Source organism: Stegostoma tigrinum, chromosome 25 (genome assembly GCF_030684315.1).
Source record: "Stegostoma tigrinum isolate sSteTig4 chromosome 25, sSteTig4.hap1, whole genome shotgun sequence".
NCBI lineage: Eukaryota > Metazoa > Chordata > Chondrichthyes > Orectolobiformes > Stegostomatidae > Stegostoma > Stegostoma tigrinum.
In genome coordinates this window covers 49,290,722-49,316,607 of record NC_081378.1, presented here as the reverse complement: position 1 = coordinate 49,316,607, position 25,886 = coordinate 49,290,722, and the positions used below count along the sequence as shown (strand labels likewise).

Here is a 25,886-nt window from a genome sequence, read left to right as displayed (position 1 = left end):
ATCATTCAGAGAACTTTATTAGATGAGCTATGTAACTCAACCGTGGTACTCCAGAAGTGGCACTTCCTTATTGAAAGGGCTACTTTATCTTAGAAAACAAAGTGGCATTAATAGTAAGCAATATCAAACCATACGTACATAAGAGCTAGGAGCAGAAGTAGACCATTCAGCCCCTCGAGCCTTCTCTGCCATTTAATACTATCACATCTGATCTCATCTTGGCCTCAATTCCACTTTCCTGGCTGCTGCCCACAACCCGTTATTCCGTTACTAATTAAACATCTGTTTATCTCTTTCATAAATTTACTCAATGTCCTTACCTCCACCGCACTCTGGAGGAGTGGATTACACAGAGTCACAACTCTGCATCAAAAGTAACTCCTCCTCATCCCCATTGTTATGTTACTGATGATAGTGATTTGGCAGTCAGTGTTAAGTTGTAGGATCTCATAATACACAGAGTATTAGCCATAGTAACAGGCAATTCAGCCCATTTAACCCATGCTGGTGTTGGTGCTCCATTTGGTTCTCTTCCCATTTTAGTAAATAATCTAAGCCCAGCATCATAACTCTCCATCTTCCCTCAGAAACTGGTCTCATTTCTCCTTAAATGCTTCTACACTCTCTCCCTCAAGCACTCCCTGCGATAGCGAGTTCTGAATTTTGACCTCTCTAGGGATAAAGAAGTTCCTTCTAAATTCCCGGTTGGATTTCTTGTGGACCATCGTACAGTGACAGAGTCTAGGTGTGCTCTCCCCACAGGGGGAGGCACCCTCTTCATGTCGACTGCACCAAAACCTTTTAAAGACCTCAAAAATCCTTCAGCCTTTCTCCCAAGACAGAGAGCCAGAGAGTTAACCCTTTCCTGACACATTTACCCACACATTTCTGGCATCATGCCTATCAATCTTCTCTGCCTTCTGTGTTTTAAGGGAGCCAATTGACAACCTGGAGTAACCTGAAGAAACTCTTGTCTTGTCAGAAAAACACAGCTTCAGAGATGGTACGTTCGAGTGCCTCTATCTTGTCTACCTAATATGGTGAGCGCAGTCCTCTAATGGTGGTCGAATCCAAGTTAAACATTTATCAGTTTGGTCTCTCATCGCATGGTGTTTGTCTTTTCCACAGCCTTGACATCCTTTCGCTCACTGTTTGGCGATTGACGTTACTTGTTTTCTGAGGTTCCTCTGTTCCTCTACCCCACCTAGAGCTGCAGCTTTCCAAGGAATGAGTTTACGACCTCACATTTATCTCCCTATCAACTTCATTTGTCAACTATTTGCCCTTTCTGTGGATTTATTAACGCTCCCCTGTCATTTGTCCTCCTTGTGTTGGCTATCTCACCCTTCCCCCAGTCCCTCAAATAGGTGCCACAGAAATGCGTTTTTAATGTGTGCTTGAACTCATCGTAAAATGGACTACTGATGGCTTCAGGTCTGCCTCAGTGTGTGAAGAAAATGTCTTGGTGTCGGTCTGAAACCAGCTTTTTTAACCTTGTTACCTAAATCTTTCTGCCCCTTCACTTCTCTCTTAAAAGGCTTTTTAGAACCTACTTCTCTCTTGATCCAACGTTTGTTCAACTTCCTAAGCTGGACTCATGTAGCTCAGTGTCAAATTTTGTTTACTGTCTATGTCAACAATGTGTCTGAGTAAACACTTACCCACTCTCTCATCACTCTTCAACGAGTCAATCAATCTAATCTTGATTTAAATTAACACTCTTTCCGTGTGAACCACAATCTCGCAAATGAATTCTACAGCTCATGACCCACTGGGGTGAAATTTCTCCTGATCTTATGACCTTACACCAGTGACCCTGGTTCTTGATGTCTGCCCTAGCATTTCTCCATTTCAGGCTTTTCATTTTAAACATTTCTATCATTGTATCTCAGAAGCTATGTTGCTCTGAGTTTTTCTCAAGTTACTCCTGGTTGTCAAATTAACTCCCAGCTTGGGAAGCAGAGTGAAAAAAACTGGCTTTTCATTGCTTGCTGAAGTTTGAACATGATGTGACCTACCTCTCAGGTGTTGCATCTTGGGACGTCTGCTAAGAGAGGGGAAAGAAAATCAATTGAGAACCAGAAGACATCATTAAAGTCTTCTCATTGAATGTAGTGTGGCAAAAAAAAAACGCTAATATATATTACAAGAGTGACTATGTAATCAAACAAACTTCATTAGGACAGAAAGTGCTAAGGAACACAGTAGGTCTGGCCATACCTGTGGGGAGAGAAACCCTGTTAATATTTCGAGTGTGGCATGACTCTTCACCAGCATCCACAGTATTTTGCTTTTAGACAACATAATTAGTTTGCACAACATGCTTTGTGTGACTCAGAAAGCAACAGAGGAATTGTCAGATTGAGAACCAAACATCGAACGACTTCACTAACTTCACTATAGTTGCTGGTGTAGGAAACACAGTGGGCAATTAGTGCACAGCAAGATCCCAGAAAAGTGAGGGACCAAGTAGTCTGTATTAGGCATTGATTGAAGTATAAAGTTTGATACAAAAACAAAGTTGCTGGAAAAGCTCAGCAGGTCTGGCAGCATCTGTAAAGGAAAAAACAGATGTTTCGAGTCCTGTGACCCTTCCTCTGAACTGATGATGGCTGGGAAAACATCAGTTTATATGCAGAAAATGTGGAGATGGGTGGGGTAGGGAGTAAACGATAGGATAGAGCCCAAAGAGAGAGAAAGACAGTTGGACAGACAAAGAAGTTGCTAATGATCAGGCTGGGAGGGCGAATAGTTGTTAATGGGGACTGTTAGTGACTAACAACCGGTGGGAGTGTAATGGCAGGCTAAGTGGGTAACAAGGCCTGGTGTGTGGGGTAGAGGACTGGGACATGGGAGAGTTTAGGCCCTAAAATTATTGAACTCAGTATTGAGTCTGGAAGGCTGTAGACCCCCCCAGGCGGAAAATGAGGCTTTGTTCCTTCATCTTGCATTGGGCTTCACTGGAAAACTGCACCGAGCCGGAGACAGGGATGTTGGCCAGGGAGCAAGTGGTGCATTGAAGTGGCAGGCAACAGGTAGTTCAGGGTTTTTTTTTGTGAGCAGAACGTAGATGTTCTGCGAAGCGGTCACCCAGTCTATTCTTTGTTTCCTCCATGTAGAGGAGACCACATTGTGAGCAGCGAATGCATTAGACTAGATTCTTGGAAGTGCAGGTGAAGTGTTGCTTCACCTGGAAGGTATGTTTGGGGTCTTAGATAGTGGAGAGGGAAAAGGTAAATGGGCAGGTGTTGCATCTTCGCTGGTTACAGGGGAAGATGCCGTAGGGCTGTAGGGAGGTGTTGGGGATGATGGAAGTGTGGACCAGAGGGAATGGTCCCAGTGGAAGGTGGACAAGGCAGGGGAGGGGAATATGTGTCTGGTGGTGGCATCTCGCTGGAGGTGGCAGAAATGAAATCTGATGATCTTCTGGATGTGGATGCCGGTGGGATGGTAGGCGAGGACAAGGGAAACCCTATCGCTGTTGCGGGAGGGAAGACAAGCGATGAGGGAGACGGGTTGGACCTGGTTGAAGGCCCTGTCAGTAACGGAGTTGGGGAATCCTCAGTTGAGGAAGAAGGTGGACATTTCGGAGACTCCCTTGTCAAAGTTGGCCTCATCCGAACATATGCGACGGAGATGGAGGAACTGAGAGAATGGGATGGAGTCTTTACAGGAAGCAGGGTGCGAGGATCTGTGATCCAGAGAGCTGTGGGAGTCAGTGAGTTTATAGTGGACCTACAAGGGTCCTCAGACAGCACCTTCCAAATCTATGACCATCTAGAAGGACAAGGGAAGCAGATAAATGGCAATACCACCCCCTGCAAGTTCCCCTCCAAGCTGCTCACCATCCTGACTTGGAAATATATTGCCATTCCTTCACTGTTGCTGCGTCAAAATCCTGGAATTTCCTCCCTAAGGGCATTGAGGGTCAAGCTAAAGCACATGGACTGCAGTGATTCAAGAAGGCAGCTCAGCTCCACTTTGTCAGGGGATCATGGACAGGTCCACTGAAAAAACTTGTGTCAGAGTTTTGCTGCCACAGAGCAGGTCCCACATGGTTTAAGGCAGTGGTCAGCTGGGTCTCGCTGGGTCATGATGTCCATCTGAGTTAGTGGGTCATAAGTTCAATAAAAACCAATAAATCAGCAACAAAAACAGAAGTTGCTGGAAAAGCTCAGCAGGTCTGGCAGCATCTGTGAAGAAAAACAAAATCAGAGTTAATGTTTCGAGGGATTCCCTTCCTCTGAACCCCTCGAAACATTAACCGTGATTTTTTTCTTCACAGATGCTGCCAGACCTGCTGAGCTTTTCCAGCAACTTCTGTTTTTGGTCAAAATTTTGAACCTCAGCCTCGAACACAATATCTAGGGTTTTTAAAGTGTATTTGTGTGTTATGAGCATCACTGGTTCTGTCAGCCTTTATTTTCCGTCCCTAGTTGCCCTCAAAATGTGCCCCACTGGGGGACACTGCACAGATAAAATATTAAACTGAAACCTCCTCTTCATGGGAGCATCCACTACCACTTTGAATGGCCATTGGTGATCCTGTCCTTCGAAACCCTTTAGTTTAAGGAAAATTTTACAAATGTATGTTATAAGATGTTTAAATAGTACATACCTGTCCGATTGACACTTAATTTACTTCTGTTATCAGTTCTTTGGCCTTTAATATTTTATTACAGCGTCTTTCAATCTGAAACATTCCAATAGACCTTAAAGCCTGACCTCCAAAGAATTATAGAATCCCTACCGTGCAGACCGGAGCCATTCAGCCCATCAAGTCAACACTAATCCTCCGATTGTCTGAGGGTGTAAACTCCTATAGCTCCTGTTAATCTTGTTTTTTAAAGCCAAATGAATTATATTATATACAGGCGGCTGTTATCCTGTGAACTTAATGCTCTGTCATTGACAGGGTGCACATACAGGAGTAGATCAAGAGACAGCCAGTGACTTTCCTCATTCTAAAGTGATTTTTTTTCAAAAGACTTCAATTTTGAAAGAAAACACAAGCTGTTTGAGGGACAGTGACAAGGGAGGAGGAATGGGGAGTGTTCAATGTGAGGGAACAAATGACTTGAGTGGGATTTAGGGAGAGCAGTAGGGTGTGAATGTAAGAGGAATAGGAAGTGCAGAGGATTTAAAGGGATGAATCAGTAATTCAGAGAGAGTGAGGGGGCGTGGGTGGGGGTGGGATTGATAAGGGCCACATGTTTCATATAATCACACTGGATATAGCCAAAAGGATAGCAGAAGAAACAAGCTGAATTCAGGAGGGAAAAGCAACACTGACCAGTAGGACAAGAGAAAACCAGCGATCCAATGGCATCTGGAAGCAACAAACAGCACTCCCCGAGCTACTGTACACAAGACAATGGAAGATCAACAAGTAATTTATTTACAAACAAGTTACACCTGCATGTACTTCCTACAGAGTTCCTGGATTACAAATTTGTGTCTTGATATGGAGAATGGAAATTGCTGCGTAAACACATCACACTATAATTACTGCCTCACCCTTACGATGGGGTCATTGCAACACCAAGCCTGCAATTATACAGCAGCAAAAGTTGGAACTAGGAATTCATACGTTAGAGATTAAATCACTTCGGAACTTACAGCTATTACATTTGTTTCCACTGTCCTACACTCTCTACAATTGCTCTACCTAAAATGTGCAATTAATCTTGTCTTCCAGTTTACAACTGTACCAGAATTATGAATTATGTGTGTTTAATATTGTGTGATATTCCTTGATTGTCATTAATATTATTATCAACCCATGCCAACTGTTCCAGTTCTCACAGTTCAAGGAGAGGCCTCCTCCAGACGAAAATTTTTGAAGCCTTTGGGTTATTACCCAACAAAGCAAAGAAGGAAAATCAGTGTTATAACCACATCATATCCAGCAAACGATAATGAAAGATAAAACAGTATGTTCCTTAGCTTGTTCATGACAGGCAGGGTACAGAGCATAACTAACAAACCCTTGCCTGCTAACAAAATGTCTCTTAGGTGTCATTCCATGATTGGGCAGCACTTTCTGAATAATCCTAAGCGTGCTAACAGCTACACCAACAATTAACGTAGGATAATCACTCAAAAAGTCGCTTATTTGTGCTCCCCAGAACAAAACAAAACACGTAGAGACACGTGCTGTGTAAACAGGAGTGATATGTTCAAACTTCGTGCCTTTTCTGAACTATTCAGGGAGGTTGGGGAGCCTGTCGTTCCCCATTGTTTTGGCCATGGCAACTCCTCAGCCAATCGGCATCCTTCTCTCCTGCAGTGCATTTTGTTGCAGTGGTTTGAAATCAGGTTCTGAGGGTCACCAGACCCACAACGTTAACTCTGTTTTCTCCTCCACAGATGCTGCCAGACCTGCTGAGCTTTTCCAGCAACTTTGTTCTTGTTCCTGATTTACAGCATCGGCAGTTCTTTTGGTTTTTAATGTTCTGGGGACCTGGGATCAAATCTTGCCATAACAGATGGTAGAATCTGAATTCAATAAAAAAAGAAATCTAGAAATAAGAGTCTAATGATGATCATGAATCCATTGCTAATTGGCAGAAAAAACCCATCTGGTTCACTAATGTCCCTTAGGGAAGGAAACTGCCATCCTTACCTGGTCTGCGCCATATGTGACTCCAGGCCCGCAGCAAAATGGTTGACTCTTTACTGCCCTATGGATAATTAGTAAATGTTTACTAGCCATCAACACCCTCATCCCATAAATAAATAAGGAAAAGGAAATGTCCTCATGACTCTCACTTCTGATGGAGACCCTCCAGAGTACAAAGGAGGATTTGTCTGGTGTTTGCGATCGCGTGTTTTTACATGATTAGTAGAACCAGTGTCCCATAGTGGAAAAGCCTTTCTCTGAAGTGGTTTGCTAAACAAGTTTAAGCAGTTCAACTACATCAATTAAAAAGTCAAGAAAGCAATCAGTGTTCCAAATAATTAACACAAAGGGAATACACAGGGTGTGGAATCAGAGGCAAGCTTTTGGTTTAGCTCGGAAATAAATTGGGAGTTTTGAGGCGATTAAAGCAAGCAGTTCAAGCCTTCATATTTTTGGAAGGTTGTCAAAGCCTTGGAGACGATGCAGACTTACTAAAGCAGACTCCAGTAATGTGGAGAAAATGGGATTGTTCTTCTTGGAGCAGCGGAAGTTAACGAAAGTTTTGATGGAGGCATTCCAAACCCTGAGGTCTTTGTGCCTCCCTTGTCCTTTCTGCTCCCTCATGTGGACACAACATAGCCCAAAACACTGCCAACCTTCAGGAAATAAGGGAATACAATGCAGAGTGTGGGGCACGCATCTTCCAGACGTGACAGAATTCTGAACCAGCATCTGGGAACTGCAAACCCAGGAGTTCAGAATTCTGAATACATGAAAAGATCAGCAGAGAGTCTGAACAGTGAAGTAATTCCCCACTTTACAAATCATCGGTATAACCATGCATACATAGAACACTGTGTACAGTTCTGCTTACCACAGAGTTTAAAGAACATTGCAGCTATTAAAAGGACCTGGAAAAGGCAACTGGGCTAATAATAGCCAGGGAACGATTGGAAACAGTGAGACAGGATTATGCAAATGGAACTCTGTTTGCGATTCTAAATGGGGCTGAAATATGGAGATAGTGTTTCACCCTGTTCAGGACCGTACAATTGAAAGAAACTACCTGTGTTCCTGGATGGGTTAAATTTACACCTATTCAGCTGTAAGAATAGCCAGGAAATCCCCAGTAGCTTTTGGGATGCAGACGTCCCGAGCTCACATCTGGGATGCAGATGTCCCAAGCTCACATTTGGGATGCAGACGTCCCAAGCTCACACCTGGGATGCAGACGTCCCAAGCTCACATTTGGGATGCAGACGTCCCAAGCTCACACCTGGGATGCAGACGTCCCAAGCTCACATTTGCTGGAACAAGGCCGCTCAGCAAACTTTTCAGATGTGAGGCCTCATGCTATTGAGCTGCCTCTGTGTTTGCTGTCTTTGGGCAGACCCCAATGGGATCCCATTCTGAATCAGCGACTGGTAACTCTACAGTTTCAACTTGAGCCTGGGCAAGGGGCAGCTGTGCACCACTGAGATACACCAGGGGCACCACAACATCGTACAAATTTAGGGGGTCCCAGTTGGTAGTACCCGACTCACAGAGGAGAGGTTAGGCCTGCCAGGAAACATTTGGGTAGGAGTGCAGACGTTCCCTTTGGAACATGGAGTCTTCACCAGCAATACCCAGAATGTCACGGGGGGGTGACTCCCCTATAAACATGCTGCTGTCCCATGCTTTGGGGAAAGGGGTCTGTGAATTGCTGACCCCAGGCAACTTTAACACACACACTCGCTCACAGGGTACCCCGTGGGGCAAATTCCCGGGTTGCTGGTATGTGGCAGGGAGCTGTCCTGAGATTATTCCTCATCATCTTCCCAGATCGCCCCTTCCCCTCCAAGCTCATCGTCTTGAGGACAGGACGACCCACTCAGCGGGATGATCGTCTGTGGAAGCAGGCACAGGAAGCAGTCTATGTTCACTTGCGTTCGTTCAAATGTAAGTTCCTTCAGAGAGCGATGTTTTGGATGATGGCATGTGAGTAAGTTGTGACGTGACAGGACTGGCCGGCCACCAGATCTTTGTGGGATATCACTGATCACAGCCTGCCGATCGGACTGTAGTGTGTTCAAGGGGGACACGCATGACTATGGCTCCCAAGACCCACCACCTGCAGCCCTCTGGTGGCAATGCCAATCATTACAGCTGCTAGCCATCTACCAGCTGGTAACTCTCAATGCTGCCCCTTGTGTCCTTCATCGTGGGGTCAGCTGGAATCTACTAGCTAAGCACCTGGGGAGCATTTAATTCGGGTGGCTTTCCCTAAAAGGGCTGTCTTTGATTCTTATCTACTTGAAGAAAGTGGTTAGCACTGTCTGGACCTGCAGTTATTGCACGTCCCAAGTTGCTGGTCTGACATTTGTGAAACTAAACAAAAACTACATTGTTTTAAATAATTAACTAAGTAGAGATGGCAGGCCAGGTGATGTGCTGTAGCTGTATGATGTGGGGGCTAGCTGATCCCATTGAGAATGACAGCGACCACATCTGCAGCAAATGTTGGCTGCTTGAGGAGCTCCGGTTCAAAACTGATGAGCTGGAATCCCAACTCCAAACACTGTGGCACATCTGGGAGGGGGAGAAATGCCTGGATGCTGTGTTCCAGGAGGCAGTCACACCTGGTGGATTAACTAATGTTAATTCGAGTGGCGGGCAGGGGCTGCGAGTGAGGCAGGTGGAGAGACCCTGCAGACAGGAACACAGGTATGAGGCACTTGCTCTCTGCGTGGATGAAGAACAGGGCTGCAGGAAGGATGAATCAGCTGACCATGGCACCAAGTTCCAGGAGGCTATTCAAGAGGGGGGAGCAAAAAGACAGCTTGTGGTTGTAGGGGATTCCATCGTTGCGGGGTAGACAGTATCCTTTGTGAGCAGGATAGAGAGTCCCGCATGGTGTGTTGCCTGCCCGGTGCCAGGGTGTGAGAAATCTCTGACCAGCTTGCGAGGATACTAGAGAGAGTGGGGGAGGATCCAGTCGCTGTGGGCCATGTAGGTACCAACAACAGGCAGGCCTAGGAAAAAAGACCAGTTTCGGGATTATAAAAAGCTAGGAACAAAATTAAAAAACAGATCTTCAAGGGTCATAATTTCTGGATTGTTGCCTGAGTCACGTGCAAATTGGCAGAGGGAGGCGAGGATCAGGGAAGTAAATGCGTGGCTAAAAGAGTGATGTGGCAAAGAGGGTTTCCTTTTCATGGGGCACTGGCATCAGTTCTGGGACAGGAGGGATCTATTCAGCTGGGATGGACTCCACCTGAACAGGGCCAGGTCCAGTGTTCTGGCAAAAACGATAAATAGGGTGGTTAATAGGACTTTAAACTAGTCAGTAGGGGAGAAGGGAGAAGTGAGCGTAGAGGGAGAATAACAATTAATGTAAGGCAAAGCAGCAGGTTAGCAGGTGATGAGGAAGCTTCAACTCCATTGAAAATTAGGGAATATGTTAAAGGGAAGGAGAACTCAAGAACTGTTAGTAATGGAGATAATAGGACCCAAAAAGAAGGTGCAAAAACCAGCATAAGGGCACTTTGTCTGAATGCTCGGAGCATTCGAAACAAGGTGGATGAGTTGACAGTGCAAATCATTGGCAAACGGGTATGATTTTGTGGCCATTACAAAGACATGGTTACAGGACGGTCATGACTGGGAGTTAAATATCCAGGGGTATCAAACTGTTCGGAAGGATGGACAGGAAGGTAAGGGAGGTGGTGTTGCTCTGATTTTTAAGGATGATATCAGGTCAGTAGTGAAAGATGACATGCATTCTACTGAACAAAACATTGAATCCATTTGGGTGGAAATTAGGAATAGCAGGGAGGAGAAATTACTGATAGCTGTGGTCTATAGGCCACTAAATAATGACATCGTGGTGGAGCAGGCAATAAATGTAGAAATAGCTAAAGCATGTAAAAAATGGTACAGCAATTATCATGGGGGATTTTAATCTACATATCGATTGGTCAAACCAGGTTGGTCATGGCAGACTTGAGGAGGGGTTCATAGAATGCAGCCATGATAATTTCCTTGAACAATCGGTAATGGAACCATTGAGGGATCAAGCTATCCCAGATCTAGTCCTGTGTAATGAGACAGGAATAATGAATGATCTCTCAGTCAGGGATCCTCTCGGAAGGAGTGATCACAGTATGGTCGAATTTAAAATACAGATGGAGAGTGAGAAGGTTAAATCCAGTACCTGTATCCTGTGCTTAAACAAAAGAGGCTATGAAGGAATGAGGAAGGAATTAGCTAAAGTAGAATGGGAGCAAAAACTTTATGGTGGGTCAATTGAGGAACAGTGGAGGACTTTCAAAACAATTTTTCACAGTGCTCAGCAGAAGTATATTCCAGTGATAAGGAAGAACTGTTGGGAAAGAGAGAGCCAGCCTTGGATGTCTAAGAAAATAAAGGAGAGTATCAGATTGGGGAAAAAAAACATACAAAAAAGCAAAGCGTAGTGGGAAACCAGTGGATTGGGAAATCTTTAAAGGCCAACGGAAAGCCCAAAAAAGTTATAAAGAAAAGTTAGATTATGAGAGTAAACTAGCACAGAATATAAAAACAGGCAGCAAAAGTTTCTATAAATATGTAAATCGTAAAAGAGTGGTGAAGGTAAACATTGGCCCTTTAGAGGATGAGAAAGACAATTTAATAACTGGGAATGAGGAAATAGCCGAGACATTAAACAGTTAGTTTGTGTCAGTCTTCACAGTGGAAGACACAAATAACCTGCTGAAAACTAAAAGCAAGAAGGTTATAGCAGGTGAGGACCTAGAAACTATCATTATCACTAAGGAGGCAGTGCTGGGCAAGCTAATGGGGCTAAAGGTAGACAAGTCTCCTGGCCCTGATGAAATGCATCCCAGGGTACTAAAAGAGGTGATGGCGGAAATAGCAAATGCACTAATAATTATTTACTAAAATTCACTGGACTCTGGGGTGGTTCCCACAGACTGTAAAACAACCAATGTGACGCCACTGTTTAAAAAAGGAAGTAAACAGAAAGCAGGTAACTATAGGCCAGTTAGCTTAACGTCGGTAGTGGGGAAAATGCTTGAATCTACCATTAAAGAAGAAATAGCAAGACAAATGGATGTAAATTCACTGGGAACACCCAGCATGGGTTCAGGAAGGATAGGTAATGTTTAATTAATTTGGTGGAATTCTTTGAGGACATTACTTGCATGGTGGACAACGGGGAACCTGTGGATGTGGTGTATCTAGATTTCCAGAAGGCATTTGACAAGGTGCCACACCAAAGGCTGTTACATAAGATAAAGTTGCACAGTTTTACAGGTAATATATTGGCATAGATAGAAGATTCGTTGACCAGTAGAAAGCGAAGAGTACGGGTAAATGGGTGTTTTTCTGGTTGGTAGGCAGTGGCTAGTGGTGTGCCTCAGGGATCAGTGCTGGGACCGCAATTGTTTACAATTTGCATATATGATTTGGATTTGGGGACTAAGTGTGGTGTGTCAAACTTTGCAGATGACACTAAGGTGAGTGGTAGAGCAAAGTTTGCAGAAGACACTGAAAGTCTGCAGAGGGATACAGGTAGTCTGAGTGAGTGGACAAAGGTCTAGCAGATGGGGTACAATGTTGATAAGTGTGAGGTCATCCATTTTGGTAGGAATAACAGCAAAATGGACTGTGCTTTAAATGGTAAAAAATTGCAGTACGCTGCTGTGCAGAGGGACTTGGGTGTCCTTGTGCATGAATCGCTGAAGGTGGGATTTCAGGTGTAGCAGGTAATTAAAAAGGCAAATGGAATTTTGTCTGCCATTGCTCAAGGGATGGAGTTTAAAAACAGGGACGCTATGCTGCAGCTGTATAGGGTCCTGGTGAGGCCACACCTGGAGTACTGTGTGCAGTTTTGGTCTCCTTACTTGAGAAGAGATATACTAGCACTGGAGGGGGTACAGAGGAGATTCACCCGGTTGATTCCAGAGTTGAGAGGGTTGGATTATAAAGAGAGACCGAGTAGGCTGGGATTATACTCATTGGAATTCAGAAGAATGAGGGGAGATCTTATAGAAACATATAAGATTATGAAGGGAATCGATAAGGTGGAGGCAGGGAGATTGTTTCCACCAGCAGGTGAAACTAGGACTAGAGGGCATTGTCTCAAAATAAAGGGAAGCAGATGTAGGACTGAGGTCAGGAGGAACTTCTTCACCCAAAGGGTTGTGAATCTGTGGAATTCCCTGCTCAGTGAAGTGGTTGAAGATACCTCACTGCATGTTTTTAAGGCAAGGCTCGATTAGTTTTTGAACAGTAAAGGAATTAAGGGTTATGGTGAGCGGGCGGGTAAGTGGAACTAAGTCTCAAAAAGGTCAGCCATGATCTTATTAAATGGCGGGGCAGGCTTGAGGGGCCGGATGGCCTACTCTTGCTCCTCGTTCTTATGTTCTAAAGTGAAGTATTTTCCTCTCGGAGTAATTAATCGCTATGATTTGTCCACATCACCATTGCTGCTGTATCATGCGGTTGGTATCAGGATGGTAAACAGTGACATAGCAGGTAAACCTGGGTTACTCTCAGCTTGTAATTTGCCCCTATCTTCCCATTACGGTTTGTGAGCTGTGTCTTTGCAAATTGGCCTCCATGGTTAACCCTGCAACAGTAACTGTACTTCAAATGTGGTTAGCCAAGTAGTACACCCAATGTCAGGAAATGCACAGTATTTCTTTAAGCAATGTGAAATGTTGCATGTAATATCAACACACCATCAGCCAAAGTCAAAAGGGGGTCCATTCAGTTATTGGACCCTCCTGGTGCCTCAAACATGTATAAATATAATCTTATACAAATAAGAATTAACTTTGATTTGTTTATTGGATAGAGTCAAACTCTAATCTTTGTTTGCTTCATCAGATGCTACTTAACAGAGATGGACTGCTTCGTTAACTATGTACATATATAATGATATTTTTATGAATGGAGTATATTTTTGACACAGAATTGTGGGTATAATTTGAACAAACACACACACTCTTCCTCCCCAACACACACACTCTTCCCCCCCAACACACACACACACACACACACACACACACACGCACACACGCACACGCTCTTCCCTCACACAGAGGCACATTAGGGCAATATTTACTGGAGTTTAGAAAAGTGAGAAGAGACCTCACAGGAACCTGTATAATTCTCGGGGTCTAAGCTGGGTAAACACAAGAAGTATAGACCCAATGACAGGAAAGTCCAGAACCAGGGATTACAATCTAAGGATACAGGGTAGGCCATTTAGAACTGAGATGAGGAGAAATTTCTTCACCCAGAGTGTGGTGAATTCACTACTGCAGAGGGTTGCTGAAGGCATAATTTTGAATGTTTTCAAAAGGGAGCTCAATCTAGTTGGGGTCGTAGAGAGTTATAGTGCTATGCAGTGTAGAAAGAGACCCTTCGATCGAACTCGTCCATGCTGACTAGATATCCTAAATGAATCCAGTCCCATTTGCCAGCATTTGGCCCATATCCCTCTAAACCCTTCCTATTCATGCACAGTGATATTAGGGTTAAAATGGTACAGGGAGAAAGCAGGTACAAGGGACAGAGTTCGATTATTAGCCATGATTATATTGATTGATGGAGGAGGCTTGAAGGGCCGAATGGCCCTACTCTTGCTCCAATCTTCAATGTTTTGAAACTCAGCCAATGACACAATTGTAGACTTTAGAGAAATTTGAACAAAGACTGCAATTAGAAGCGTATGGACCAGATACTGTTTTCTCTACATTTTAGCAAATAGCCTAAAAATCAAAACTGAGGGCTTTGTTTAAACCCAGAGAGAGTTGTAGCCTGTTTATTTAAAATTTAAAAAGCAGGGGATTTAAAAACACTTAAACTTGTTTTGCATTCCTTTAGGCTTAGGGGCTGGCAGTGTGTTTAGAGGAGTGTGTTGTAATGAGGCATTTATAGAGAAACCATTTCCTCTGAATGGGTGAGATCAAAAAATGGAAGGGTCTGCACATTAGAGCTGGGCTGTTTAGGAGGGAAATTGAGAAAAGATCTCCACTCAAAGGATAGTGGAAATCTAACAATCTCTTCTCTAAAAGGCTGCGGATTCTGGATTTCAGTTGGAAAAGGGTTTCCCAAATTGCAAATTGTGGCCCTCAGTGGGTCCAGCAATTGGGTGTGTGATCTCCGAGGCTGGGTGGTAGCTACAGAGTGAAAACTAAGTTGTGACAGTCCTGAGATCGGCCAAGAGGCCCCTTCAGCTTTGTGTGATTTTCTTTGCTGTTGTACAAGGCATAGGGTGGGCCCCCTTGTGGCACACAGGTAACGTCCTTGGCCCTGGACCAGGAGGCCCAGACCAAAGTCCCCCTTTCTCCGGAGGTGTGTGATAATGTCTCTGAATGGATTGATGGGACAAATAGGTTAAAACAAAAAAATTACAATGCTTAAGATGGGCCCTCTTGTGGCACAAGGGTAGTGTCCCTACTTCTTGACCAGAAGACCAGTGTTTAAGTCCCAGAGGTGTGTAATAACATCTTGGAGCAGGTTGATTAAGAAAAATACAAGGCCCATGGTAAAGGCAGTCTGGTAGTGCAGTGGTAGTGCCTCTATTTCTGGGTCAGGAGGCCCAGGTTCAACTCTCACTCTCTCCAGAGGTGTGTAACATCCCAGAACAGGTTGATCTGAAAATATCTACAAGGCCTAAGGAAATGAGGGCCCGATCTCCAACACTAGCAGAGCCTAATAAACAGGAGGGGTCTTGTTTGTTCCTTTGTGCCTGTATCTTTTACCATGAATTCCTCACCCCCATCTTCCCACCTTCCACCTCCACCCCAACACACCTCCGATGTGAACCCCACAATTTTCAGTCTGGAGATTGTGACAAGTGTAAAGCATTAAAGTGGGCTACAGTAGGAAAAGGGTTGGCAAGCACTGAGTTACAGCTTTGAAGACTGACCAGTCAGGGACAGGGAGCAAAGGCAGATCAAAGATACAGACCAGCCATCACGTGCTTGAATGGACACCAGCATGAACAGGCTGAATGGCCTCCTCCTGAATCCCTGTGCAAATAACAAGGTGCAGAGCTGGATGAATACAGCAGGCCAAGCAGCATCTCAGGAGCACAAAAGCTGACGTTTCGGGCCTAGACCCTTCATCAGAGAGGGGGATGGGGAGAGGGTTCTGGAATAAATAGGGAGAGAGGGGGAGGTGGACTGAAGATGGATAGAGGAGAAGATAGGTGGAGAGGAGAGTATGGGTGGGGAGGTAGGGAGGGGAAAGGTCAGTCCGGGGAGGACGGACAGGTCAAGGGGGGGGGATCAGGTTAGTAGGTAGGAAATGGAGGTGCGGCTTGAGGTGGGAGGAGGGGATAGGTGAGAGGAAGAACAGGTTATGGCGACGGGGACGAACTGGGCTGGTTTTGGGATGCAGTGGGGGAAGGGGAAGTCTTCAGTTCGCCTCCCCCTCTCTCCCTATTTATTTCAGAATCCTCTTCCCATCCCCCTTTTCTGATGAAGGTTCTAGGCCCGAAACGTCAGCTTTTGTGCTCCTGAGATGCTGCTTGGTCTGCTGTGTTCATCCAGCCCCACACTTTGTTATCTTGGATTCTCCAGCATCTGCAGTTCTCATTGTCTCTGATAACAATTTTAGCCTCACTGCAAAGCCTCTTCCAGGATGCCTAACCTGCAGAAGTTACCCTCCTCCCTCCGGACCAACCTCAGGGGATTTCTCTTCCACTGCAACTCTCTTGTCAGGAACAGCAACTCATATTCCGCTTGGGAACCCTGCAGCCTAATGGTATCAATGTGGATTTCACCAGCTTCAAAATCTCCCCTCCCCCCAGTGCATCCCAAAACCAGCCCAGCTTGTCCCCGCCTGCCTAACCTGTTCTTCCTCTCACCTATCCCCTCCTCCCACCTCAAGCCGCACCTCCATTTCCTACCTACTAACCTCATCCCACCCCCTTGACCTGTCTGTCCTCCCCGGACTGACCTATCCCCTCCCTACCTCCCCACCCATACTCTCCTCCCATCTTCTCCTCTATCCATCTTCAGTCCGCTTCCCCCTCTCTCCTTATTTATTTCAGAATCCCCGTCTCTGATGAAGGGTCTAGGCCCGAAACGTCAGCTTTTGTGCTCCTGAGCTGCTGCTTGGCCTGTTGTGTTCATCCAGCTTCACACTTTGTTATCTTGGATTCTCCAGCATCTGCAGTTCCCATTATCCCTGTGCAAATAATTCTTTTGGTAATCTCTCTATGTTCTCTTAATTCACTCAAAACGTTATGCAGATAAGAACAATTCCATCAAATCTCCTCTCATCTGCTACACTTCCATGGTAACAATCCCGTAGCTCCTCATTACTATAGCTTTCCATTGTCATTATCTGCGCCAAACCATTCTGTATGTTGTTTATAGCAGTAATATCATGGCCTCCCAAAACTGAATACAACGTTCTGACAGTCTCTGTCCAAACTTCCCGGATTGTCCCCATCCCCCGCCATGTATAAAATCCCCAATTTTTGACGTCCTAGCTTTTTCAGTTCTTTCACTCTGTCTACATCAATCTTCAACACGAACCTCTCACATTTACACAGCGGTCTTGTGCATGTGTCGTCACGAGTTGATGTTACCTTGATGTAGTTGCAGGGACATTTCCACTGGGGTCATAGGGGATGCGCAGCGTTGAATTTGAGTGAGTCATGTGCAGAGGGGACTCAACCTGAGTTCCGCTTATAAGGTCAGTGAAAGGTCTCTGGCTTCCTGTCTGAGACAATAACACCATTTGAGACAACATCAGTCGCCATGGGATATATATCTCGTCATCCACTTTGCCTCAAGCAATGGTACATTGATATAATCATCAGTGGAATGATTTTACACTTGGATTATTTTTACCCATTCTCTAGATGACAACGATGGTGTTTGTTGCCCATTCCTAACTGATTTGCCACAATGAGGTGACTTGTTAGACCACAAAGGAGCCAGTCAAGAATCAACCATGCTGTAGATCAGCAACCATTAGGGTAAAGTTGACCTGTTTCTCTCCCTAAGGGACAGTAATGAGCTAGTTAACTAACTTATCATAACTTGACAATCACTTTGACAAGACCCCAATTCATTTCAGAATCCTTTTAGAGAATTGAATTCAAATTCTCAATTTGGATCTGACTTCACATTCACTAAGTGATTAGCCTGTAAAAATAATAACACTGTCATAGCCAAGCTTTTATTAAGTTTGACATAAAAATGATCCAAATAAGAATATAATGTTGTGACAGATATGAAGTGATGAAAATAGTGTGAGATTGCCTCCAGCATGATATTTTATTTGATGTAGCAACACTTACATTGTTCCTTGCAACTGGAGAAACTGGGCATAGATATCTATCAGTATTGTAGAAACCAGCAGACATACGTCACAGCTAACTATTATACACAAATAATACATTCCAAAGGCCCATAAGTGTCTCGGCCAAAGCTGAATTATTAAGTTACTGCAGAGGTGTATGCTTCCAGCAGTGTGTCATGCTTCAAGTGAACTGTAGTAAGAGGGAGTCTGAGACCTTCATACCCTCAGGTCACATGCTATGATGTAGTGATAATATCACTAGCATGTCTCTTAAAGTTATGATGGCTGTGAATCATAACGTATCATAAACACTGGAAATACATAACAAATCTTTTCCGTACTGAAAAAAAACTTTTTTTTTAACTTCTGGCTTCCAACTTTTGCAGGATTTCTCGCCTCCTCTGTGGAAGTGAGCTCGCTCAGTGTTAAGTGAATGGTCAACTGTAACATTTAATTTCCCTGGTTTTCGAGTACAGGTTTTAAAAGGAGTTCACTTCAGGTTCTGAACCTAGACCATGGACACCCCCCCCGCCCCCCCCAACTGCAACAACCGAGGGAATGCTGCACTGTCAGAAGTACAATCTGGAACAGAAGTGGAGACTGGAATTCTGTGCATGTGATGAGATATATTTAGTCCTCAACTAGCATCAGGTTATTTGGTCATGCGTTGGGTTGCTGTTTGTGGGACCTTGGTGCACATTTCCAAAGTTACCCCCTACAACAGAATTAAATTAGCTATTGGACACATAAGGACATCCTGAGGCCAAGAAAGGTGCTGTACAGAAATAAATGATTTTCATTCCATAATTTTAGGGATACACCATTGAGTGCCATAGCTTTTCTCCATTGACATTCCATTAATAGCCCTGTTAGGAAACAGTGGGAACTGCAGATGCTGGGGAATCTGAGACAACAAGGTGTACAGCTGGATGAACACAGCAGGCCAAGCAGCATCAGAGGAGCAGCAGAGCTGATGTTTTGGGGCTAGGCCCTTCATCAGAAATGGGGGAGGGAAAGGGGGTTCTGAAATAAATAGGGAGAGAGGGGGAGGCAGATTGAGGATCGATAGAGGAGAAGATAGTTGGAGACCGCCTCCCCCCTCTCCCTATTTATTTCAGAGCCCTCTTACCCTCCCCTTTTCTGATGAAGAGTCTAGCACGAAACGTTGGCTTTCCTGCTCCTTAGATGCTGCTTGGCCTGCTGTGTTCATCCAGTTCTACACCTTGTTACCTCAAATAGCCCTGTTAATCTTGTTTACTTTATGTAAAATACAGCAAGTCAACCAGAGGCTAGTTACAGATAGGACTGTGGTTATTTGAATTGAGTTGGGCTGGCTATAATTAACTTATACATCATTTTAGAACAATCATTCTATCGCCCAAACTGAAGGGTCACGTTTGGTGACATTGGCTATTTCCTATCAGCTGCTTGTAATGCCTTTCCCCCTTTTGCCTTTGTAAGTTATAGTTTAAGGATACGCGGTAGGCCATTTAAGACTGAGATCAGGAGAATCTTCTTCACCCAGAAAATGGTGAGCCTGTGGAATTCTCTCCCAAATAACACACATTCGTTTCTGATTTGGATCATTTTTCTTTCAGAAATAAAACTTAGGTGATGACGGCGTTGTTATTCTTCCAGGCTCATCGTTCTGGGAATGAGAGATCAGGTCCCGAGTCGAGAATTTGAATTCAAGTTTTTTTTTACGAAATTCAGAAATGGAGTCTCACAGAAGGGATTTGGAAGCTGTGAAGTTGTATAGCCTAGTCAAATGGTTCCTTATTGTCCCTTAGGGAGAGGAACAGGTCAACCTTACCCAGTTGGGACTACCTATAGCTGCTCTATAACATGGTTGATCCTTAACTGACTCCTTCATTGATGTAACAGATCATCTAGAAAGCAGCTGTGGCCAGGGTATTCAATGTTTTCAAGACAAAGTTAGATATGGAGTATGGGGAGTAAATGGGAAGAGGGTCCTGAGTTGGATGATGATTGTGAATGGTAGAACAGGTTTGAAGGGCTCAATAGTGTACTGTGGTTCCTAGTCTCAATGTCAGTCGACGTCAGCAAGCAGTGACTAAATTAACACGACTGCTTTATCTTTAACAGCAGATGTGACCTCAGCTTAACCTCCCAGACAAAGGAAGACTTGTCCCACAGGGCAAGACCGAAAGTCTTCTTCTCTCCCCTGCACCTCACCCATAACCCATGCCTGGATCAAGGGCAGCCCCAACTACGTCCATGAAAGCTGCCACCCCACCCACAGCATCTGGGTCTGTTTCCACCACCACACTGCAGCTGGCTGTTAAGTGTGAAGGCCTCTGCGCAAAGTTCTGGGCCGGAAGTTTTACCCATTCGAGACGTAGTGAAAGAGATTCATTTGCTCTAAAGAAAGAAAAGTTTGGATTTGTTCCAGAGCCTTCCACAAGCACAGGAAGGCAAACACTGTCATCACAGCGATATACATGGAAGCCCCTCTCCACTCTGTTGTCCTAGTGCTACCTAGCTGCTGACAGGGTGATATTTACATAGTCTATCAGGCTAATGTCATTGACAATATTCTACTGACGTCTGATAAGCGAACTGACTCAGTTATGTAAATAGATCATCACAATTGCAGCATTTCCAGCTTAGAAACTCCACTTTGATAAACCAGGGGGCTGATTCTACTCCTGCCAGTCTCTGGCTCTGCACTTGCTCCTCACTGATCGACAGGGAGATCGAACGTGGAAAAGAACCAGCAGAGTCTCTCTTTGGAGGAACAGAGGGTGAGGAGAGAACCTGAACCCAGACTCTGGCCTCCCTCCGAGCTGGGGATGGAGGATTCAGCTGTTCCACTTTGTAGAACAGTTCTGCGCTCCATGGTGCCTTGATCTCTCATTAACCTTCCCACCCATGTTTCGACGAATAAAACCAGGAAATCTGGTTTGTTGTTGGCATGGGATCCTGCTGTGCATAGATTGACCACCATGTTTCCTACATCACAACAGCAACTTCAAAAGTACTTCACTGATTGCAAATTTTTCTGAGGTGTGCTTGTGAAAGGTGTTACACAGATGCCACATAGTCTGTGCCAAGTGCAAGCTACATACTGTGGAAACACAATAAAATAATGCATGTTTTACCTCCTGAAGATTATCCAACAAAGTGAACGTGCAGTCACCCCGTCGTCTTGCCCAGAGAGGAATGTCTTTCTCAGTATGAGGGATGTTTGGTACATCCCCGATATGGTCACCCTTTTGTTGGTTTTCAGGTAACAGAACTGCTACACTTTGCGGAGAGTCTTGTTGGAGTTGTGTAGGAACCTCCTTACCAATAGCTCTCTGGTCAACAGAGGCTGCCTCCGTTGTGGGACGTGGAATCTGTAGGTAATTGGCTGGTACAGAAGAGTCACCGTTAGAGGCCAGCTCTTCAGGGTCTTCCAACGGTCTCTGAGCCCTCCCAGCACTCCTTGGGGAAGCTGGTCGTGCCATCATCTTTCTCCTCATCCTCCGCAGGGATGGAGACAAGGAGACCCTGGCAGGGGCCAACCTGTCAAACTGAAAGCATGGACTCTGGGAAACCTCAACATCTGGGGAATATCTGAAGATGGGCAATGGTCTGTGCACCAAACTCTTGATATGTTCATCCTCTTTGTCTTGCGCAAGGAACGGACTTGTCTGGACCTCCACATCACGTTTCCAGGCATGAAGACTCTCTTTTAAACAATTCTTTTCTTCAACGGTATCTTTACCATGATCTAAATTCACTATTTCGCACCCCTGGTCTCGTATTTCCAAATAGGATTCAGGGAGCAGATTTTGCACATTGATTTCCATGAAGCATTACTTGTAGAGTTTTACCTACAGAAAGAAAGAACATTGATGTAGTCTAACTTATATAACTTTATTGAAAGAATGTTTGATCACTTTAACATGACCTGACATGTAGTCTTCAGATAAAGGAGGACTTGCCTCATGGCTCTCCTATAAGTTGATATTCTTAAGTATTCTCTCCATTTAGATTTGGTTTTCCTCTCCTTCAACTCCATTCTGCTCAAAAAACGGAAAACTCCTGGTTCTACCCTCCTTGTAATACACTGCCCCATCTTCGTTGTCCTCTTCGAATATATTGCTGCTGCCTGTGTTGATGGCCATCTTTCCCAGAATGCAATGTTTGAATCCCTCCAATCAGGTTAGCTCCTCTGCTAAGACATACACTCTTACCAAAGTTATTGATCTCTTACCCTCATCCTTTTCGATCTGTCAGCCTTTGACTGTGGCTGATGTCACCAATCACCTACAACACCACCCCATTCAGATGGATGGGTCAGTACTCATCTTTATTTATCTCATCAGGTCTCACCTCCATTAGCTCCTCTTCTTGCTCCTGATCCGTTATCACTGATGTTCCCCGAAGATCCATCCCTATTCCCCCTCCTACTTATCTGCTGCCTCCTGCCGACTTCGATTGATGGATATATCATCAATTTTATCCCGACACTGTCCAGTCCATTCTTACCACTCCTTCTCTCAACTGATCATTGACCAGAACTAGACTGGCTGGATAAAGAACGGCAGGACTGCAAATTCTGTGATGACTAGCTTGCCTCCTGACTCCCTGCATGGAGCTTGTCCACCATCGATAAGATACAAGTCAGAAGTACGATGGAAATGCCTGATGATTGCATCTCCAGCAACACTCAAGAAGCTTCAGACCATCCAAGATAAAACAGCCCGATTGATTGGGGCTCTATTTACAACCTTAAATATTCACTCCCTCCACTACCTTAACCATCTACAGGATGCAACTGCAGTAACTCCCTAGGCCTCCTTTAACAGATAGTAGACTCTGCAAACTCTACTGTCCAGATGGACAGAGGCAGCACATGCATGGAAATACATCATGGCAGCACCAGCTGCAAGACTCCCTCCATGGCACATACCATCCTGTCACCATTCCTTCACTATCGCTAAGTCAAAAACCTGGAACTCCATAGTCCCCCTAACAGCACTCTGGGTGCACCTACCCACACCAGATGGATGGCAGCAGTTCAAGAAGGCTGCTCACCACCACCATCTCCAGGATGGGCAATAATGAGTCAACGGGAGCATACTTTTAGATTGTTCCAGTAAATGATTGCATCACATTGATTTAGACAGTATTAGCAATCTGGGTTACATGTGACAAAAAAGCATTTCACCAGGTCAGCCAGGGCATTCTGTTGTATGAAAGACAGGATGCTTCCTCAAAAGAAAACTGTTTTACAAGCCAACTCCCATCACCCGTCAAAAATACAATCCTAACTTTGAAGGTTTTTCACTCCTGTTCTTCCCAAATTGCAGCCCCCTCAGTTCTGTAATTTGATTGACTCTCATCCAGCTCCTCACCATCCTGCAAAGCAAGGGCCAACAACTGAGCTTTTCCCAAAGGATCCTGGTTAAAATAAACCCCAGCCGGAGATTCAAACAGAAATAAATACTGGCCAAAGTTGGGAAGTTATGGAATGTATGGGTTATGGGTTCCCAAAGTCAGTTCAAGGAAGTTGCAATGGTGAGAACAACTGAATCAAAACAATGGTCAAACAACAACTCTATATTTGATCACTTTTTAGTTGCCAAAAAGAAATAGCTGCAGGTGACCGTACAGCCCATCAAACTAGCTTCACTATTTAATATGATCTTGGGTTTCAACTCCATTTTCCTACTCAAATCTATATTCCTTGATTTCCTGAGCACCAAAGCTCTATTTATCACAGCATTAAATGTTTTGAACAATGGAATATTTACAACCCTCTGAGTGGAGAATTCCATAGGATCCACAACCCTTTGAGTGAAGTCATTTCTTCTCAGCTCAATTCAAATCATCGCTCCCTTATCAGGGGACGGTGCTCCTGTGGTTTAGATCCTCTGGGTAGTGGAGCTGTTCTCTCAGAGTTTTCTCTCTCAAGACCTCGGGGGAAACTCCAGAAAATATAGGTCCATATTACTCAGACTCTCATCTTTGGACAACTTCCTTCTCTTTCTGATTCTGGGCACCAATTTAATGAGACGTTACTGTTCAGCCTCTAATGTATTATACTCAGACTCCAGGCCAGGCTCCCTTCTGAAGGGTCACCGGACCCAAAACGTTAACTCTGTTTTCTCCTTCACAGATGCTGCCAGACCTGCTGAGCTCCTCCAGCAACTTTGTTTTTAAGGTTCCCTTATCTAAGGTTCCAGATGGGGATTGCCAAGTAGTTCAGCTCCCAGGTGAGAAGGATTGAACTAGCTCCTACTTTAATTCACTTCCCCTCTTGGTTGGTCACAATGTTAAGTTATAAACAGATGCCATCCCTTGTGGATAACTTTATTCCAGACCAAATTAAATTTGTTTTTGAAGGAGCCTATTTGAACAGAGATCCTGAAGTTAACGAGTGAATTTTCTAATGACTAAGCACACAGCTGAGAATTAAGAGAAAGGTCCAAAAAAATTAAAGATACATGGATCAATTTTTGAACTGTTGGTGAATAGCAGACAATTGAACTCTGCAGTCATTGTAATGGAGATTACCAGTAATGTGCATGTTAGTGATTGCTCAGTTAGCTTCCTGTCCCTTTGTTTTGCAGATGTGTTGAGATTTTGGGTTCTGATTCCTTTTGACCCTGATTGAACTCTAGCATTCAGGACGAGAGAAATTCCAAGGTGACTAACTGAGCAGGCGGGTAACCAAGGATGGAGAGCCAATTCAGCCGTCCTCACCCAGGGGTTCGTTCCTTTTAACCGGTTCGCAGCATTCAGAGTGAGTGAGTGTCTTTACGTGTAACAGACGGATATCTAGGGGAGGGTTCTTTGTGCCATCACAGCTCATAGACACTCAAACCCAGGCTCACAAGAGCATTCGGTCCCACTAGGCCACTCAAGTAAAGTTGAAACTGACTTTGTAACACCTGTCTTCGTGTGTTCTTCAAAAGGAAAATCATAAAATGTATCTGCGATTTGGGATACAATCCATAGGGGACAGTTTGCTGTTGAGCAGCCATTGACCCTCCAGTTATCATTGTAATGACAGGAGTTTACAGCTGAGTCTGATCTGACTTGCCTCTTCTCCAGTTTGAAGGGCTGTTGTTTGAAATTGCTTTCACATTCGTAAAGGATCTGGATGGGATATGTCAAAGGGTGGTGTGGACTTGTTGGGCCAAAGAGCCTGCTTCCACACTGTAGGGAAGCTAATCTTTAAAAAAAAGGTGTGACATTCCATGAGTGTCACTCTCTCACTCTCTCTCTCTCTCTCTCTCTTTCTCTTTCTCCAGACAGCCAGGTAATTTACCAGCCCCTCTTTTAAAGAACACATTCTGGAATTACAACTGAAAGATATCTGCAGCAGTTGAAGGTCATGCCAAATGCAAGTGTATTCTTTTGGAGCCCAAAATTATACACAGCACCTCAGAGGTGGGCTCTCACCAAAACCCTGTTCAGTTTTAGTAAGACGGCATTATTCAAGTCCTGCACCACCCCCAACACCCCCCCCACCCCCCCACACACACAATAAAGGCCAACACACCCAAATGACTCAGTAGGAACTGTAGATGCTAGAGAATCTGAGATAACAAGGTGTGGAGCTGGATGAACACAGCAGGCCCAGTGTTTCGGACCTGGAAACGTCAGCTTTCCTGCTCCTCTGATGCTGCTGGGCCTGCTGTGTTCATCCAGCTCCACACCTTGTTACACCCAAAAGCCAATGGGTTTTTGTCAAGGTGTGTCCTGAACAGCTCCGTGACATAGGATTCAGTACTCTACAGTCTGTTCCCCAGGACACACACCGAGGCAAACATCGACTGCATCTAGAGAACCATCAACTCAGCGAAAGATGCTCTTTGGTCTGCCTGAAACTTGTTGGTCTTCCAGACCAAAGAGTTGACCTCGATGGAGTGTTGCAGACAGGCGCACTCCAAGGTCCAGGACTACATGCTGAGGGACACACTAAAGTTTGGGG

The 25,886-nt window shown here is 44.7% G+C and overlaps 1 protein-coding gene across 4 annotated transcripts in view; it reads right to left on the bottom strand.

Moving 5' to 3' along the window:
* Positions 1–25,886, bottom strand: part of plekhg7 (pleckstrin homology domain containing, family G (with RhoGef domain) member 7) — an 88,403-nt gene that overhangs the window by 46,643 nt on the left and 15,874 nt on the right. For 3 of the 4 annotated variants that reach the window (XM_048554279.1, XM_059654804.1, XM_048554278.2), the window contains exons 2-3: positions 21,058–21,774; positions 17,217–17,350 (exon numbers count right to left, since the gene is read on the bottom strand). In XM_048554279.1, the coding sequence (XP_048410236.1) occupies positions 17,217–17,350; positions 21,058–21,750 (827 nt within the window). In that variant the 5' untranslated portion in view covers positions 21,751–21,774. Of the gene's footprint in view, positions 1–2,018; positions 2,048–17,216; positions 17,351–21,057; positions 21,775–25,886 lie in introns of all 4 variants that reach the window. The other variant, XM_059654805.1, reaches the window with a different exon arrangement.